The 20,000-nt window shown below is 44.9% G+C and overlaps 1 protein-coding gene across 1 annotated transcript in view; it reads right to left on the bottom strand.

Annotated features, from left to right (window-relative positions):
- The window catches only part of LOC115378724 (melanoma receptor tyrosine-protein kinase-like), a 53,349-nt gene that overhangs the window by 8,362 nt on the left and 24,987 nt on the right, over positions 1-20,000 (bottom strand). Inside the window, exons 2-21 of the mRNA XM_030079183.1 lie at positions 18,782-18,933; positions 16,975-17,182; positions 15,677-15,811; positions 15,490-15,558; positions 15,224-15,342; positions 14,083-14,224; positions 13,610-13,723; positions 12,213-12,339; positions 11,985-12,058; positions 11,204-11,294; positions 10,731-10,930; positions 10,487-10,619; positions 9,927-10,017; positions 9,044-9,201; positions 8,241-8,273; positions 7,298-7,442; positions 7,052-7,174; positions 5,483-5,581; positions 4,183-4,368; positions 1-21 (exon numbers count right to left, since the gene is read on the bottom strand). The exon at positions 1-21 is cut by the window's left edge and continues 135 nt beyond it. Coding sequence (XP_029935043.1) covers positions 1-21; positions 4,183-4,368; positions 5,483-5,581; positions 7,052-7,174; positions 7,298-7,442; positions 8,241-8,273; positions 9,044-9,201; positions 9,927-10,017; positions 10,487-10,619; positions 10,731-10,930; positions 11,204-11,294; positions 11,985-12,058; positions 12,213-12,339; positions 13,610-13,723; positions 14,083-14,224; positions 15,224-15,342; positions 15,490-15,558; positions 15,677-15,811; positions 16,975-17,182; positions 18,782-18,933 — 2,420 coding nt within the window. The remainder of the gene's footprint in view (positions 22-4,182; positions 4,369-5,482; positions 5,582-7,051; positions 7,175-7,297; positions 7,443-8,240; positions 8,274-9,043; positions 9,202-9,926; positions 10,018-10,486; positions 10,620-10,730; positions 10,931-11,203; positions 11,295-11,984; positions 12,059-12,212; positions 12,340-13,609; positions 13,724-14,082; positions 14,225-15,223; positions 15,343-15,489; positions 15,559-15,676; positions 15,812-16,974; positions 17,183-18,781; positions 18,934-20,000) is intronic.

The following is a 20,000-nucleotide window of genomic DNA, read 5'->3' on the forward strand; positions in this document are numbered from 1 at the left end:
CTCTTCCAGGTAGTTCATCCCCTGCACACACACACACACACACACACACACACACACACACAAACACACACACACAGAGAGAGGGTTTAAAGACTTTACAGTGAAGTTTTTAACCTTGTTAGTTGTGATTTTCCCAGCAATTCTGATCCTACAGATTAACTCTGCCTCAGGCATCTGAGACACACACACACACACACACACAAACACACACACACACACACACGTGCACACACACACACACACACACACACACACACACACACACACACACACACACACACACACACACACACAATCAGCAAAGGGCCTAATTATCCTGTCTGTAGAGTGTTTGTACCACCATCAGATTAATTAGTCTTAGGTTGTGAAACCCACACACACACACACACACACACACACACACACAGTACCCCGCTGTGTGTGTGTTCCAAACAGAGAAAGAGACTAACATGAAGGAGATTTGTTCTTCTTCTCTGTTTAAAGTCGACATGTTGGCGCCGTAGAAACAGAACCGGCGTGGACCGTCGCTTTACGGCCAATCAGAGTATTTTCTGAGTGGTTCCCGTTGCCATGGCAACAGCTGTAGCGTCACGGCGTGGGCAGAAGAGTTTGTTCCGGACGTCCCGTCTCAGTGAACATCAGCACCAACGCCTCCTCACACCAAACCACACTCTGAACACACCACACACACTCTGAACACACCGTGCACACACTCTGAACACACCACACACACTCTGAACACACCACACACACTCTGAACACACCGTGCACACACCCTGAACACACCGCACACACACTCTGAACACACCACACACACTCTGAACACACCGTGCACACACCCTGAACACACCGCACACACACTCTGAACACACCGCACACACACTCTGAACACACCGCACACACACCCCGAACACACCGCACAGACACCCCGAACACACCGCACACACACTCTGAACACACCGCACACACACTCTGAACACACCGAACACACACTCTGAACACACCGCACACACACTCTGAACACACCACACACACTCTGAACACACCGTGCACACACTCTGAACACACCGCACACACACTCTGAACACACCGCACACACACTCTGAACACACCGCACACACACCCCGAACACACCGCACACACACCCCGAACACACCGCACACACACTCTGAACACACCGCACACACACTCTGAACACACCGCACACACACTCTGAACACACCGCACACACACTCTGAACACACAGCACACACTGAACACACCACACACACTCTGTACACACCGCACACACACTCTGAGCTGACTGGAGTTTGTTTTGTAACAGAACAATATCACTGAAGATAGTTTTCATTTTTTCCTCTATAATTTATAGTGGTTTTATATTTCATTAATTAATTAATTCATTCATTCATTCATCTTCAACTGCTTATCTGGAGTCGGGCTGCAGAGGAAGCAGTTTCAGCAGGGGACCCCAAACTTCCCTTTCCCCAGCAACATCAGCCAGCTCTGACTGGGGGTCCCAGGCCAGTGTGGGGATATAATCTCTCCTCCTGGTCCGAGGCCTGCCCCGTGGCCTCCTCCCAGCTGGACGTGCCAGGAAAACCTCCCTTAGGAGGCGCCCTGGTGGCATCCTTACCAGATGCCCGAACCACCTCAACTGGCTCCTTTCCACGCAAAGGAGCAGCGGCTCTACTCTGAGTCTCTCACGGATGACTGAACTCCTCACCTTATCCCTAAGGAATAAAAACCTTATCCCTTATCCCTTATCCCTTTGGGATAAGGGATCCCATAGGGATCACCAGCCACCCTCCTGAGAAAACCCATTTCGGGCACTTGTATCCGTGACCTTGTTCTTTTGGTCATGACCCATCGCTCATGACCTTAGGTGAGGGTAGGAATGAAGACTGACCGGTAGATCGAGAGCTTTGCCTTCTGGCTCAGCTCTCTTTTCATCACAACAGTGCAGTACAGCGAACGCAGCACCAACCCTGCTGCTCCGATTCGCCGGCAAATCTCTTCCAATGTTCCCTCACTCATGAACAAGACCCTGAGATACTTAAACTCCTTCACTTGGGCTAAGAACTCATTCCCGACCTGCAGTAGACAATCCATCGGTTTCCTGCTGAGAACCATGGCCTCAGATTTAGAGGTGCTGATCTTTGTCCCAGCCGCTTCACACTCGACTGCGAACCGGTCCTCTGAGGTCACAGACCGATGATGCCATTAGGACCACATCATCGGCAAAAAGCAGTGACGCGATCCTCAGCCCACCGAACTGCAACCCCTCTCCTCCATGACTACGACTCGATATCCTGTCCATGAAAATCACGAACAGGATTGGTGACAAGGCACAGCCCTGGTGGAGGCCAACACCAAACAGGAAACAGGTCCAACTTACTGCCGAGGATCTGGACACAGCTCTCACTTTGGGTGTTCAAGGATTGGATGGCCCTGAGGAGTGCCCCCCTCACCCCATACTCCCGCAGCACCTCCCACAAAATATCCCGGGGAACCGGTCATACACCTTCTCCAGATCCACAAAACACACATGGACCAGATGAGCGTACCCCCAGGCCCCTTCCAGGAAACCTGCGAGAGAGAAGAGGTGCTCCACTGTTCCATGACCAGGACGGAAACCGCACTGTTCCTCTTCAATCTGAGAACCTCAGAACCTCGAACTTCAGATATTGATTTCAGTTAACTATAACGTTTTTTCACATGGCGATTCTTAAAAAAAAAAAAAAAAAAAAGAGAGACATTTTAACTTTACACCAATCCGTGTGTGTGTGTGTGCCGTGGAGAATTGCAGTTTATGATTTTTACTGAGACTTTTTTCATCTTTGCAAAGAATCCTTCAGGAGCTGAAACAAGGAAACACCCACAGTTTGCAAAGAGCAGCTGTGTGTGATCGTCTGAAAGACCCGCGCAGCATTTCCACTGCACCGTCTCTGCTTTCTAGTTTTGGTGAAGTCGACCAGCAGCTAGGGATGTCACGATTATTTGATTTCACGAATATCCGCGATTTTAAACTCCATGGTTAATTATTCGTGAAGGTTCCTAAACACCGTCACTTTCCTAAGATCACGCCGGACGCGGAACCATAGGCAGCACAAGTCACACGGAACCAAAACAACTGCAAACTGCAAACTGCAAAAAAAAAATCTGGGTTCGCCCAGATTTATCTAACAGACATTTCTCTGGATCCAATAGAAGTGCAGCTTTCGTTCTCAACCACACTAACGTAGGCCTACTAGCCAATCAGAAGTAGGGCGGGGGCGGGACTTGGGTTGTTGACAATCAGGCGCTCCATGTGCCGTCGAAAGTGAGCTTTGTTAGCCTTCAGTGACGCACCAGACATGTATGTCTATGGTGACGCACTGCAACCCACAGGACGGACCGCAGGTTCATGAAGCCCGGGGAAGACAGCAAACATGTTGGAGCCGACAGGATTCGGCATGCCTACTCTACATATTCATATCTCCTAGACCGTTTATGACACACAGAAACTTAAAAAAAACGTCGGAAACCGGAGAAACAGAGCTTGGCGCCTATATACAGGCCATTATGGTAACTCCGTAGGACGACTGACACTTCTACCGTCCAATCACAGAAGAGTCCCCGGTGTGTCACATGTTTGTAATATGAGCTTCTCACAGCGTAACTCCTGAACCAATGGTCCAATCGAAAAAATTCAGACGGTTTCTGAAAGCAGAGAGCCGGAGCTTTCCGATGGTGTGCAAAAGCACTCACTCATTGCACAATTCTACAACCATAAAAAGCATGCAACATTGTAACATTGTAATTTATTTTCACTGTTACAGTGTTATTTATGTTTCAAAGGGCAGCTAAATATTATTTTTGTTATGTTGGCATGGAAATAAATGAAACGTGAATATCTATAAGGAGTGTTCATGTGATTTTATACATTTATAGTGTGAAATTAATTAATATATAATAATCGTAAAATCGTGATTATTTCTCTGACAATAATCGTACCAAGAAAATCTATAATTGTGACATCCCTACCAGCAGCTACACCTGAACGTTATATCTCAGGAGGAGGCAAAGAGGGAGCTTTTAATCTGAAAGTACAGCGGCAGGATGTGTCCCAGCAGGAAGCCTAAAGCCCATCTGAGTCCCTCCTGCTCGCTGTGGTCCTGGCTGTGGGTGGAGCTGGGTTACCTTGGCGATCTGGACACACCAGTTGAGCAGCCACTGGGAGCCGATGTGATCCCTGTGGTGCCGCACGTAGTCCAGCAGGCAGCCGCACGGCATCAGCTGAGTGACGAGCTGCACCGACGACGTCAGGCAGATCCCCAGCAGGCGGCACACGTGAGGGTGGTCCACGCTCGCCATGACGTAGGCCTCCTGCACGCACACACACACACATACACACACACACACACACACACAGAGAGAGAGAGAGAGAGAGAAACACCATATCAGCATCGGCAGAATAGAAGAGAATTATTATTATTATTGTCAAAATTAAGAGTGCAAATTAAAAAGGCAGACAACAAGCACACATACAATAAATGTGAAAAAATGAAATAAATACTGTAAAAAGAACGGATATTGCATTTGAAAACACTGTTTATTGCATGTACAGACGTATATCTGGGCTGCGTTGTGTGCAGTAATTGTGCTGCTTTTATTATGTTTTTATTATGCTACGTTATGCTGCTCGTATATATTTTTTTTATATATTTAATATTTATTGTTATATGTTATATGTTTGTGTTTTTTGAGCTGCTGGATACCTGAATTTCCCTGTGGGATGAATAAAGTATCTATCTATCTATCTATCTATCTATTGCGTTTAAAATGTTGGGAGTTATTAGGACATGAGGATTGCTTCAGGCTAATTTTCAGGTCGACTGCAGAACCGGTGCTCATGTCTAATCCCGCTCCTCTAATCTGGACCGAGTGTGTTTTGATCGCATGACGTGTGTTCACTGTGTGATGCCTCAGCTTCATCTCAAGATCGATGCAGCATCTATCCAGGATTATCCAGCCGCATCATCACATGAGAAGACGAGAGGGAGGAGGAGCAGAGCAGCAAGGAGAGGGAGAAACAGAGGATTATATTTTGTTATTCTGGCAGATGTGGCAGCGGTGATGAGACGCACAATTTTTATGAGAGTGATCAGTGTGACATTATGTTTTTTATTTTCCTGGAAGAGAACTATTAAACTATTAAACTATTAAAATTATGAAGATGTGATTTTTGTGCCAAACACACGTCTGGGCAGATCAGGGTTTTTTTTTTTTTGCAGCCCAAAAAGAAGAAGCAGAGAAACAAAAAAAAAAGGAAAAAGAATGAAAAGAACATTTCAGAATAATCCCACAAAGTGCTTTGGATTAAATCAAATAATGACAGGAAAAGAGAGACACAAAGAAACAGACAGACAGACAGACAGGCAGACAGACAGACAGGCAGACAGACAGACAGGCAGACAGACAGACAGACAGGTAGTCTTACGTCCAGTATTTCTTTGTTGGCTTTTGGAGACGTTGCTTCTCGGAGAACCTTGATGGCCACCGGGATCTTCACGTCCTCTCCCTCTGGGATCCACAGGCCCTGCACACACACACACGCACACACACACACACACACACACACACACACACACACACGTTTACTTAGGCCACTTTGGGGGACAAACTTACATCAATTTCCTGTAGACTTACATTAAAACTTACATTAATCTAATCCTAACCTCAGCCTAATCCTAATCTTAACCTAAACCTTTCTTTAATCTAATCCTAACCTCAAACTAAAACTAATCTTAAACTAAACCTAACCTTAATCTAATCCTAATCTTAAACTATACCTGACCTTAATCTAATCCTAATCCTAATCTTAACCGAAACCTAATCTTAAACTACACCTAACCTTAATCTAATCCTAACCTCAACCTAATCCTAATCTTAACCGAAACCTAACTGTAATCTAATCCTGACCTTAATCACTGACTTCCAAAAGCATTTTTTTCCCCAAAGCGGTCCCCAGTTACTGGGTCCTAAGGCTGGTGTGTGTGTGTGTGTGTGTGTGTGTGTGTGTGTGTGTGTGTGTGTGTCTGAAAATAGTCAAAAACTGGTAAAGTACTGAGTTAACAGACTAAGAAAATGAAGAAAGTGAAGTGATGGACTAAAGAAATATGCCAAGATAATGAACTGAGAGAACGCTCTTCAATAAAGACGTGAGGTGTTCTCCTCAGGAACTGACCTGTGGAGCGGCTGACCTGCTGAACACACACACACACACACACACACACACACACACTGCAGTCATGAAGCTAACACTCTAATAATGAACTATGAATGGTAATGAGCTAAGATAATGAAGATAATGAGCTAAGATAATGAAGATAATGAGCTAAGTTAATGAAGATAATGAACTAAGTTAATGAAGATAATGAACTAAGATAATGAAGATAATGAACTAAGATAATGAACTAAGGTAATGAAGATAATGAACTAAGGTAATGAACTAAGGTAATGAAGGTAATGAACTAAGGTAATGAACTAAGGTAATGAAGGTAATGAACTAAGGTAATGAACTAAGGTAATGAAGATAATGAACTAAGGTAATGAAGATAATGAGCTAAGATAATGAAGATAATGAGCTAAGGTAATGAAGATAATGAGCTAAGGTAATGAAGATAATGAGCTAAGGTAATGAAGTTAATGAGCTAAGATAATGAATATTATGAACTAAGATAATGAAGATTATGAACTAAGATAATGAAGATAATGAGCTAAGATAATAAACTAAGATAATTAAGATAATGAACTAAGGTAATGAAGATAATGAGCTAAGATAATGAAGATAATGAACTAAGGTAATGAACTTGAGGCTCTGAACACAGAAAGTGTTCTCAGGTAATGAACTCAGGTAAGGTGCTAAGAAAGTGAACTAAGGTAAATTAGAGAGTTAATGTAAAGATAATGAAGCAGACTCCTGTAATGGATGTTTTTGCTGGCGAGGAACCTTCAGGTGTTTGATGGTTCCATCTGAGTCAGAGGAGGAACCCGGTCTCTGAAGTACCTTGAAGACGGTCCCGAAGGCGCCGGAGCCCAGAACCCGGATCTTCTTGAACTCGGTCTCCTTCAGGATCCTCAGCAGCGCCTGGTTGGGAGCCTCGCCGCTCGGGGTCAGCGGCTCCACCAGCTGCAACACACCCGGTCACAGGACACGCCCACCACGCCTTTAGCAAACTGTGTGTGTGTGTGTGTGTGTGTGTGTGTGTGTGAGAGTGTGTGTGTGTGTGAGTGTGTGTTCTCCCTCACCCACCTCCCTCTCCTGCAGCAGGCGGCGCAGCGTCCTCTTCCTGGTGATCCGCCGTCGCCGCATCAACACGAAGACAGTCAGCGATAGGATGACAGCGAGCAAGAGCCCGCCCACCACACCGACCGCCCACTTGGAGTGGACGGTGGGCCTGCAAGGACAAACAGAGCGCACGCTTCTAATGTAGCATGATAACAACGAATTCCCATAGACCTCCATTCAAAATTAGCATGCTAATGTAAAATGCTCACAAACCTATGTTCAAAATTAGCAAGTTAAGGAAAATTCACATAGACTCCCATTTAAATTTAGCATGCCAATGAAAAAAAAAATCCCATAGACTCCCATTCAGATTTATCATGCTAATGAAAAAATCCCATAGACTCCCATTCTAATTTAGCATGTTAATGAAAAAATCCCATAGACTCCCATTCTAATTTAGCATGCTAATGCAGAATTCCCAAAGAAAGCCATTCAAATTTCACTCCAGTTCCAATTCCAGACTCCAGATCACATTTATCATGCTAAGGGGGAAAAAATATCCCAAAGACTTCCATTCAAATGTAGCATATCCACACACTAATTTAGCATGCTGACCTATAACTCCCACAGAACTCCATTCAATATTAGCATTTTTTAGGAAAAAGGCTCCTATTTAAGTTTAGCATATTAGAATTTCCATAGACATCCATTCAAATTTAGTTTGTCATGGTAGAACTGCCATAGACTCCCATTCTAATTTAGCATGCTAACGAAAAAAGGTCCCATACACTCCCAGAGACAGACAGACAGACAGACAGGCAGGCAGACAGGCAGGCAGACAGACAGGCAGGCAGACAGGCAGGCAGACAGACAGTTTGTATTAAAAAACGACAGGAGCAGCTGCCAGGTGACATCCAGGGTTTATTAGGACAACAACAGCAGATTTTACAGAGGGTCAGTTCAGTACCGTGTGCATCCAGCCAGGCCGGGCCCCGAGCACCTGCACACACACACACACACACACACACACACACACACACACACACACACACACAGACAGATGATATTAATAGTGGATAAACATCAGGGCTGCAGGTCGAGTCACATGGAGGCGTTTCTGACATCAGACCTGTAAATACTGTACATCACTTTAATAATTTTTTTTTTTTTTGCTAATTTTCAGGTAATTCTTCTTTTGCTTTTTTTTGCTGCCATTTTGTCAAATTTGATAATGATAATGAATATGATTTTTAAAAGAAATCATGTAAATTCTCTCAAGTTTCAAAAGAGTAATTACTTACAGATTTAATATAACTCTTTTTTTTGTAATTAAAAAAAATATATTTTTAAATTTAAGAATCAGAATCAGAAATACTTTATTGATCCCTGAGGGGAAATTGGGTAATTTGCTCATTTTGCTAATTTGCTAATTATTCAGATCATTTTCTTGTAATTTTTTTATTTGGTAAATTTTTTGCTCATTTGTTAATTATCTTTTCAAACAAACAAACAAACAAACAAACTAAATAAATAAACTAAAAAAAACGAAGATAATCTACCCACCACTCAGAGCATTCAGCCACACCTGACAGGTGCTGGCTCCTGATTGGCTGCCCTGATTATCACTCCTGTGTTTTGTTGTGTTTTTTTTTTTTTTTTCTTTTTTCTTAAACTGGCTGCTCAAAACTCCCTGCATCGACACAAACCACAACAACACAATGTCTGATGAGTGTGTGTGTGTGTGTGTGTGTGTGTGTGTGTGTGTCCCACCCCTGAGTGCAGTTGCGGTGGCAGGGCTGGCACCGCCCCTTCCCGTCGGGGTATTTCCAGACGAGCGTGTCCTTGTCTCCCGGGACGCCGTGGGGGCAGCGGGCCACGCAGTGCGGCCCGTCGCTGACGTGGGCGCAGCGGGCGCAGCGGTCGGGACCCTGGGGGGGGTGCCGGGTGGGGGTCAGGGGGGTAAAAGGCAAGTCAAACATAAAGTACAGAATTTTGAAAAAGTTGAGGTAACAAACTGAAAAAAAACAGCAGCATTAGGACTCGGTGTGCGTCTGTCCGTCACAGCGTCACAACGTCCAATCAGACGCTCCGATTTCCACCAAATCTGCAGGGAAGGTCGGTCACGGGCGGGGGAAGAAATGACCCACTTTTCACGCCCCTTTGGCCAAAAGGGGGCGTGTCAGTGGGCGGGGCATATTACAAAAAGTCACAGAGCTTCAGAAAAGCCACAGGTTTAGCGCGCTAAGGAACGACATCCCATTGACCTCCATTCAGATGTAGCATGCTCCCACGCTAATGTAGCATGCTAACATAGAGTTCCCATAGAGCTCTGTGAAAAATTAGCATGTTGAGGAAAATTAAAACCTTGTGAGAAAATGACCAGAAAATTAAATAAAAAAGAAAAAAAGAATGAAGATGAACCTGAAAATTTCCAACAAGCAAACAAACAAACACATAAATTTATAGAAAATTATCAAAAAAAGAAAAAAAAAGGGAAAATATCCAGAAAGATATGTTATGTTTGTAATTATTATAAATCTACATGTATACTAAATCTGAATCTGTACTCTGAAATAATATTACAGGGAAAAATCCTTTGTTTGTTGTTTGTTGTTTGTTTTTGTTTTTGTTTACATGCCGGGCTGGGACTGACCGGGCCGTCACAGGTTCGAGTCCCGTTCATCACAAGGCATTCTGGGTGACACTCCACACAGCGGCTGCCGTCCAGCGCCTCCCTGGGCTCACTGCAGAAAGACACACACACACACACACACACACACACACACACACACACACACACATACACACACACATACACACACACACACACAAGGCTCAGTCCACAGGTTGTCAAATGCGCGTGTCTGTATTTGTATGTGTGTGTGTGGTTTGTGTATATGTGTGTGTATGTGCGTGTGTGTGTGTATATGTAAATGTGTGTGTGTACGTGTATATGTGTGTGTGTGTATGTATGTGTGTATGTGTATATATGTGTGTGTATGTGCATATGTGTGTGTGTGTTTGTGTGTGTATGTGAGTGTATATTTGTATGTGTGTGTGTGTGTGTGAATGTGTAAATGCATGTATATATGTGTGTGTGTATGTGTATATGTGTGTGCGTGCGTGTATGTGTGTGTGTGTGTGTGTGCATGAGTGTGTGTGGTTTGTGTGTATGTGTATATATACGTGTGTGTGTGTGTGTGTGTGTCTCACCCCTGCAGCAGGTTGCAGAGGGACACACAGCGCCCCCTGCGGCTGAAGTGCAGGCAGGAGAAGCACATGGAGGCCCCGGGCCCCCAGCAGCCGTCGGGCGTACACTCTGCGTCGCAGGTTCGATTCTGCCGCTCTGAGGGGGCAAAACCTAAAACTCAGTCACCGATTTTTACAAGAAAAACAACAACAAAAAAAAAAAAAACAGTGAAACCTGATTCAGAAGGGGCCGGGCGGCGGGACTCACCGCAGGCGTCGGGCGCGGCGTTGTTGCGCACGACGGCGTTCTGTCCGTCGGACTTGAACAGGCGGCTCCAGGCGTCGGGGCGGGCGAAGCACAGCTCGGGGTTGTCCCGCACCATGACCCGGCCCGCGCTCACCTCCTGCAGCGAGCGCAGGCCCAGCCAGCGCAGCCGCGGCAGCTTCAGCGCAATCAGGCTGTAGTCTCTGAGGAGGGAAGCCCAAACCGAGAGTGAGACGGCATCTGCACGTCACCTACCGGCCACCGGGGGGCGCCGCCGCACGGTGAACACACGCCGCCACAGGGTGAACACACACTGAGCCACTGACAAGACAAACCCTCAGAAAAACAGTTATTCTCTCCCCCAGTGTGACGTGTGTGTGCGTTTTGCTGAGTCATGTCTCGTGCCTGGACATGCAGGCCCGAGTCGTGAAAAAAAAAAAAAAAAAAAGAAGAAGATCACAAAATAAAAGTCTCACGAGTGTGTTATTCTTCCTCTGATGATCTGCAGGTTCTCAAACACCGACAGAGAGTCCAGATGATCGGGCCAGGACTGGATCAGCAGGAAGCCTGGAGACACACACACACACACACACACACACACACACACAGGAACATTCACTGATAAATCCTACTGAGACTGATAACTGTGTACGGGACGTTTCACTGTGTCAGACACGTCTTCTGTTTTTCAAAATAAAATCCATCAAACAATCATCAGCCTGTGGCTCCTGATTTGGATTCAAATTCAGATTAAAAAATCGTTGCTTTTGGGAGGAGCCTTACCTGATAGGTTAGTTTCCTCAATAACATTCAATAACTTTATTGACAACAATGCAGCTCATTAGGATCAGCTGACAGGAGATAATTAGCGTTAATATTAACATCAATATAACCGTTATATTAGCGTTAGTGTGAAAGGCTGTGGATTATCTCCTGATTATTTTCAATAACTTTATCAGCAGCAGGTGGTTTAATTTAGCTTCATGGGTTAACTTTAACTTCCTGCTTCGTCGTTGGACCCAAGCGGACCCAGGCTGGACCACCGGACAACGTGATTGGACGATAAAGAGAGAGGACCCTGACCAATCAGCTGACAGCTCCACGCAGCTCCTGTTCATACATTTTGGTTCACTTGAATTTTTTTTTTTTACACAACGCCCCCTGGTGGCCTGACTGACAGACAGCATCTCGTGCAGTGTGTGTGTGTGTGTGTGTGTGATGAGGTCGGAGGTGAAGTGTGGACGACCTTTGACCTACCGGTGATTTCCTTCACCGTCCTGAAGTACTCCAGCTTGGCCGGGTCCAGCGGCGGGATGCCGTAGAAACTGTCCCTGGAACGACAGCCAATGAAAACACGTGTTACTGTCAAACCCCCGGCTCGACCAATCACAGGGCTGCTCTTACGCCACACCCTGCGGTTTAACATGCCAAGTTATTTAAATTTACGCCCGGTGTGGTGTGGAGGGTTATAGGCGAGCGTCTCACCCCATGAAGGAGGTGGTGAGGAGGGACACGCCCCCGTTGATCTTGGTGCAGTTCTTGAAGGACTCGATGTTGGAGGCGTTGATGGCGATGGCGTTGCTCAGAGGGCCGATCCCGATCCCGTTACAAACTGCAGGAAGAGGCAAGAGGTTCCTGGTGACTCTGCACATTGCACATTGTATACATCGATGCACACTGGTTTTTTTGTTTTTTTGCACATTGTTTTTTGCACATTGGGTACTTAGATCTTTAGATCTCGAGTGTCATCTTTTATTCTTTATTTTTTATATTCTTTATTTTTGATTATTCTTTATTTTTGATTTACTTAATCTTGTACTCTGTGGATACTGCTGAAAACTGTGAATTTCCTTCAGGATGAATAAAGTATCTATCTATCTATCTATCTATCATGTTCAGTGTGACGCCTCCAAAACGTTCCTGCTGATCTTCTCCCAGCGCGAGCGAGCGGTGGCGTTTTAGCATGGACACATCGTTTTTATCCAGCCGTTGGTTTCCATTCAAACAGAATTAACAAAGGCTGAATTGTCAGATACAGCGGTGGAAAAAAGTTTTCAGACACCCTTAAAATTTTACACAATCTCACAATCTCAAATATTCTCATGAAATATTTGTGGAAAAATCTTTTTGTGTTTGAAAAGGTGTGGCTGCATTAGACAGATACAAACAAATACAAATGATATGTTTTGGTTTATTGTTTCCAAGAAAAACGAACCAAACTAAACAGTTGACAGTGTAATCTTTCTCTTCAGGTGTGTTTCCTGAGTTAGGTTCCTGGTTTTAGCCATTTTTGTGTCTGAAGAACTTTCAGATGTGCTGCTTTATATAGACACCAAGCTTGGCCACAAACATTGGCTCTTTTAATAAAAAGAACGACCTTCATCACCGGTACCAAAATGAGCCAATACTCCAAATTTATGATGTATTTTTATGGAACCAATCAATTTGAAGTTTTGAATGGCTTTTTTAGGATTTGTTTAGTGTTTTGGCTGTGACTGGACTAAAAGAAAATGCACTTGAAGACCTAAGAGTGATTTGTTATTATTCAACTTTGCAATGAGATTTATAAGAAATTTATAAGGAGATCCTGCTGATCTGACCCAGAATCAGCAGATTGTTTTCTTCTGAATCGGCCCAAGTCACAGCAACGTCTCTTCAGAGTCCAGATGCTGAGGAGGAGATTGGGGTTCTGGACTCAAACCAGCAGGATTTCCTTCAGACTGGATCCCACAGGAGAACAACTAGTTTTCACAGGTTTTTTCTGGTAAATTTGTTTTCTCCTCATAAAATTGTGACCGTCATTGCGCTCAAATGTCCGGTTTGGCACCATGCCGGAGCTGCAGTGACTGATTAGAAGAAGTTGCCTCCCTCTGCGTTTGTACCTAGGGGACAGGGGCCGTCGCATATTTTGCAGCGGTGGACTCCGTCCTCCTCCACCTCGTACGTCCCGGGGCTGCAGGTGCGGACACACGCTCCCTCCGTCACCACGTAGTTATCTGCACGCAAAACACGCGCAACTTTACCGTTAACATGAAAAAAACACTGCACAGCTACATAAACCCCAAGAAATACCTGTAATATCAGTTTTAATATCAGTTTTCACCATTTTCATGCACTTATAAAGAAAGGTTCCTCTGTATATTTAATTCATCATCATCATCTTCAACCGCTTATCTGGAATCGGGTCGCGGAGGAAGCAGTGAAGGGGTTAGTCTCTCTGAGTATTGATTCTGAAGTTGCTGTATGAGTGTAAGATGAGGTGAGTGTGTTAATCTGTGCGGACGAGGTGAGTGTGTTAATCTGTGCAGGCGAGGCGAGTGTGTTAATCTGTGCAGATGAGGCGTGGCGGTCGTACGTGGGCAGGCCTTCACGCAGGTCGCCCCGAAGGTGAACTTGGCGTTGGGGTTGGGGTCCAGCTGGTGTGTGTTGGGATTGTAGATCATCTGAGGCGGACAAGCGTCCTTACAGGTTCCCTCGTCGTTAAAGTCCCTGCAGGCCTGGGACACACACACACACACACACACACACACACACACACACACACACACACAGAGAGACGTTTACTTAGGTCCCAGGTACCCATCTTAATTTTCTGGAGACCTACCCTAACCTCAACAATAACCTTAACCTTACTCTAATCCTTACCTTAACTTAATCCTAACCTTAACCATGACCTAATCTTAACCTAACCCTAATCTTAAACATAACCTAACTGTAACCGTAACCTAATTCCTACCTTAAAATTAACCTAATCCTAACCTTAACCATAATCTTGACCAAATCTTAAACCTAACCTTAACTTAATCCTTACTTTAATCTTAACCCAATCCTAACCTTAACCATAACCTAATTGTAACCTTAACATTAAACTAATCCTAACCTTAATTTTACCTAATCTTAAACCTAACCTTAACCTAATCCAAACTTTAACCTTAACTAACTAACCCTTTACTAATCCTAACCATAACCATAACCATAACCATACCCATACCCATAACCATAACCATAACCTAACCCTAAACCTTAACCTTAACCTAATCCTTACCTTATCCTTAACCTAATCCTAACTTTAACTTTAATCTTAACCTAACCTTAACCTTAATCTAACTCTAACCTAAGCCTGTCTGAGGGTCACTTTTCAAACAAAAATAATCTTTTTCTAAATGAGGACACAGGTTTTGTCCTCAGGGAGAAGCTGTCCCCAATAACCGGGTCTTAACTCTGGTGTCCCCCCCTCCAGGAGTAGTCAAAAACAAAAACTCAGAAAACTAGTTGAATGAAGCTGTGATGATCATAAAGAATATAACAAACACTTCTCTTCACAGTGTGTGTGTGTGTGTGTGTGTGTGTGTGTGTTTGTGTGTGTGTGTGTGTGTGTGTGTGTTGTGGACGAGGTTGACCAAACATGGCACACACACACACACAGCAGCACGAGCCTGTGTGTGAGAGGTGTTTCTCTGGGGGTTAGTGGCTGTAGATGTGGAGTCGACCCTGACCAGGCAGTCTGTGGCTCTGTGTCCCGTGCAGCCGGCAGCACAGTGCTCGTTACAGCAGTCACTGGGTTTGGGCCCGTGGCACCTTCTGCTGCACTGCTCAGCACACTGCAGCTTGGTCACTGGTCGAGAGACAGTCAGAGAGAGAGAGAGAGAGAGAGAGAGAGAGAGAGAGAGAGAGAGAGAGAGAGAGAGAGATGTATATTTGTGGAACAGAGTGAAATAATTCAGAATATTTTATATGAATGAAGCTTGTGAACGAGCTTTACATGTCTGACAATGATCTGGTCCTGCCGCCCAACACGAACCATCAACACACCCTGGATCACACTTCTCACCTGGAAACACACACACACGCACACACACACACTTGATTAACTCTCTCTTTAGCCACTGAGCCTCGTATGACTTCCATATAAAATGTTTCATCATAACCGTAGTTGTTATTCTGCGTACAGTTACGTGTGTAGTTGTCTGTTTTGAGTTGAATACTGGCATTTTTAGTTTTGTCCAGGATGTCCCACCACTGGATGGTCTCAATGTTACACAGCAGAGGATTGTGGACCACCTTCACCCCTCCGTTCAGGATCTCTAAAGAAGCAGATGATGAAGAAACAATTAGAGATCAGCTGGAAGGATGATTATGTGTGTGTGTGTGTGTGTGTGTTCTTGTAAATAGATAGGACCCAGTCACCTTTCCCTAAGTCACAAGTAATATCCCAATTCATGTGATCCCTAATAAGTCCAAATTTACAGATCCCAGGTGTACCAAGGGCCCAAGTCCCAGGCAAGTTCAAGTTCCAAGTCCCTGTTCATGAGGTCCAAGTAACAAGAAAGTCCCATGTCCTTGATCATGTCACAAACAAGTCTCAATTCATAGGCCCAAGTGCCAAACAAGTCCCAGGTCAACGGGTCCAAGGTCAGTACCAGTTTACACAGTCACAGCCGATGTCCTACAGTCCAAGTCACAGGGAATTCTCAAGTCATATGAGGAGTCACAAGCACGCTCTAAACCACAGGGTTCAAATCACAAGCAAGTCCCTACACATAAGTTGAAGTCATGAGAAATTCTCTAGTCATACACCAAGACAAAAGCTAGTTCCAAATCATGAAATCCAAGTCACCATTAAGGCCCAAATCATTGATTTCAAGTCTCAAGGCCGCAAGTCCCAACCGTGAAGCAAGTCCAAAGTCAAAGAATCCAAGTTCAAAGGGTCAGAGACACAAACAAGTTCCAAGTCATAGGTCAAAGTCACTAGTGTATTCCCAATTCAAATCACAAGATAGTCCAACGTTATAAAGTCCAAGTCACAAGTAATGTCAAAATCATAAGTTCCAAGTCTCAAAGGCCCAAGTGAGTCCCAAGTCAAGGGGACCATGTTCCCAGAAAATGTCAGTCACTGGCTCCAAGTCCCAAGTAAGGAACTCGGTCTCAGGGTTCAAGTCAAAAGCAAGACCGAGTGAAGCAAGCCAAGTAAAGTCTGTTCTATCCTCAAGATGATGTAACTTTAATCTCAGGCTATGAATTTTTTACTTTACTTTAACTTTTCGAGTGCGTCCAGCAGCTGCTGAAAGCCTAATGTCACCCAGAGTCATCGCAGCTTCAGTCACAATTTGGGAAATAATGTCCCAAGCCAGAATTCATCAGAGTTATTACAGTAACAGAAGTTCACACGGTTGACTTGTACCTGTATATTCATTTATGAGTGTATCTATGTGTGTATCTGTGTGTGTGTGTGTGTGTGTGTGTGTACCCGTCAGGTTGCTGAGCTGCAGCTGTGTCAGTCCACTGGTGTAGTTGAGCGTTGCAGACGAGTGGTTCTTTTCATAGTTCGACATCACCACGACAGCGTATCGACCTTCATAGAGGGTGTGGCCTCGGATCAGTCTCAGATTGACCAACGGGATCGTTGCAACCTTGTTCATGGCAATCAGAACGTACCCGCCCACTTCCTGGATGGACTGAAGAGATAGGTACATAACCAATTAGCTTTTTCCTCCTCAACACTGAGGGGCAGGATATCAAATCTCAGCAGGGAACGATTCGTTCATGAAGCATAACTTATTCCACATTTCATTCCCACGTTTCTTTAACCTCACTGAACACAGATTCTTTATCATCTACACTTTCATGACTTCACTGAGTCCAACAATCCGACACTGCATCAGAAACAATGGATAACTGCAGTGCATTGTGGTTAATATACACCCCAGGAGGACTCCCTCAGCGGTCCGAGGGTCGGTCTCAACCAGGTTCTCTTGAGTTTCTCAGACAAATGACGACGACAGGGATTCTCCTGAGGGAAAGTCAGCAAGTCAACGAGTTAAACCGCTGCCGAAACGCAGCAACCCCACCGCTTCCTATGGCAATCATTTAAGAATGTACACACACATACATAAACATATACATAAACTTGTAGATGAACACACACACAATAGTATCTGGTGTAGCAGGAACATTCCACTGACTTGACTCAACAGCTAACCCTCACCGCTACACGGTTTGCCGACACATTATCATGAGCCTGAAGTCAAAATAATTGGTGTGTACAACATTCCTCCAAGCCACAAATGAAGTGAGAGGTGAAAACACTGATCACACTTCACCGCTCAACCATCAAAACATTTCTGATCGGGGTGGAAAAGCCTCTGAGACGACATTTGAACTGCAGCTTTCCTCTGAAACCTTAAAGGTACATTACGTAAAACTGAACGTCAGCTGAGTCTAAACAGTTCTTCCTTGATTCAACTGTCAATTATACGTAATACACCTCAGAGAATTCTTTGAAAAAAAAGCATTTAGACAAACTCAGACAACCACGACCACTGACAGTTTGGGAAACAGCAATAAGACCTATAGAATAGAATAGAATAGAATAGAATAGAATAGAAAGCCTTTGGTTTCTATCTTCCACTCGGCTCGAAGTGTGGCTTGAGTGTCTTTTCTAGTTTCCGAGCAGCTCAGTTGTCATTTCCCCGTGCAGCGCCCCCTTGTGTCCCTCTGAGCTCCATGGGCGTGTTGCTCTGAAAATGAGCTGACCTCAGAGCAGTGTTGCTGCGTTGCTGAAAGTGACTGAGCAGCAAACAGCAGCTCTGAGGTCAGTGCTGCAGGTCTCTCTGCTGTCTGAAGCTCATTATCAGACAGTGATGGTGGCCTCCATAGGGGGCGCCGGCGAGCGTCCGCTCTGCTTGTCCCACACACAGGGCAGGGACGCTGCTTCACCTCAGGGAGCTCAGATGGAGTCCTGATCTGCTCGCGAGCTTTCACTCCGTCTCCTTCCTTCTTACCTGGAGAATCCTCCATTAGAACAGCAGCCCACCAAGGTGGGACACACCTGGCTGTTAGAGGGGACGGGAGACGGCCTCTGATTGGTTCACTGCATGTTACGCCCAAAACACAGCCAGGATTCATGAAGAGACTCAGGACAAGCCTTTAGAGCCTGGAGCCTGGAGCTAACAGCCTTTAGTCCAGCATTCAGACAGCAGCAGCTCTGCAGAGCAGGAGCTCAGAGCGACACACACACACACACACACAGCGCTCTGATTGGCGCACACACACACCTTGAGGAAGCTGAGGTCGTGGTACTCCTGGACGCTGGTGATCTCCAGGTTCCCCAGGACGATGGTGCAGTTGGTGTACATCCTCACTATGTGCCCATAGTGCACGTCAGGCGGCCCAAGCACCGACAGCTGGTTACGCATACCCTGACACACTGATGAACACACACACACACACACACACACACACACACACACACACACACAGATGAGATGAGAACAAGAACAGGAGGTTAGTATATGAAGTATGACAGAACAGTCCAGTCACATGGAGGGTTTTTTGTTGAACAGAGCAGGTTTGCATTAAAACAACAACAACAACAACAACAACAAAAACTATCATCCAGACCAAAGCTATCAACATCGCTATCAATCCAGGAAAATCAATTTGGATGATGGCGTCACTGTAGCACAAAAATTATGTGAGAAAACAACTGCAGCTAACAATTCTTCTCCTTGTGGATTAATGTGCAGATTATTTCCTCAGTGAATGGATTAATGTCTCGCTCTATAAACCATCAGAAAACATTTTTAATAGCTCATCTTGAACCCAATGAAGGAACAAGGAACGTGGAGAACCGGACAACAACATGTTCATGTTGGTTTCCAACCCAAACACAATCATCTGATTTAAAACACTCAGAGAGACTTTTATTTTGAAAAATTACCAAAGAGAACCATTTAAATAAAGGTTCTTTACTGAACCAGCTGGATCCACAAAGAGCTTTTTTTTTTTACAAAATGGTTCTTTAAAAAACCTTTTATGGCTCCTGGGGAACCATCTCCAGAAAAGGTTATCTAATGAACCTCTGAAAGGTTCTCTGTGGAACCTCCATGGCGAGGGAGTGGAACCGTGAGCCTCGCAGGCCGAGAGGCTGCACGGGTTCATTCCAACCAGAAACTCCAGCAGGTGAGCTCGAGCAGAGAAACACTTTCATTTAAAAACACAAGCAGAACAGAAACGAGCCAACGCAGAGTTACAGATTAAAAACAAAGTTACTTATGAAAAATAATGTTTTTAACAGCCAGAACCAAAAAACAAACTGCTGCTTCACCTCCACCTTTTAACTTGTGGCTGACATGTAAGTAACATGAGAATATGTGTGTGTGTGTGTGTGTGTGTGGAATGAAATCCTTCCTGCTCAGTTCATAGCCTGCAGTGGTTCAGAGGTTGCAGAGAGTGAGTCACTTCCTGTGAAGCCCCTGAAGCCTCTGGAGACTC

Source organism: Myripristis murdjan, chromosome 20 (genome assembly GCF_902150065.1).
Source record: "Myripristis murdjan chromosome 20, fMyrMur1.1, whole genome shotgun sequence".
Lineage (NCBI taxonomy): Eukaryota > Metazoa > Chordata > Actinopteri > Holocentriformes > Holocentridae > Myripristis > Myripristis murdjan.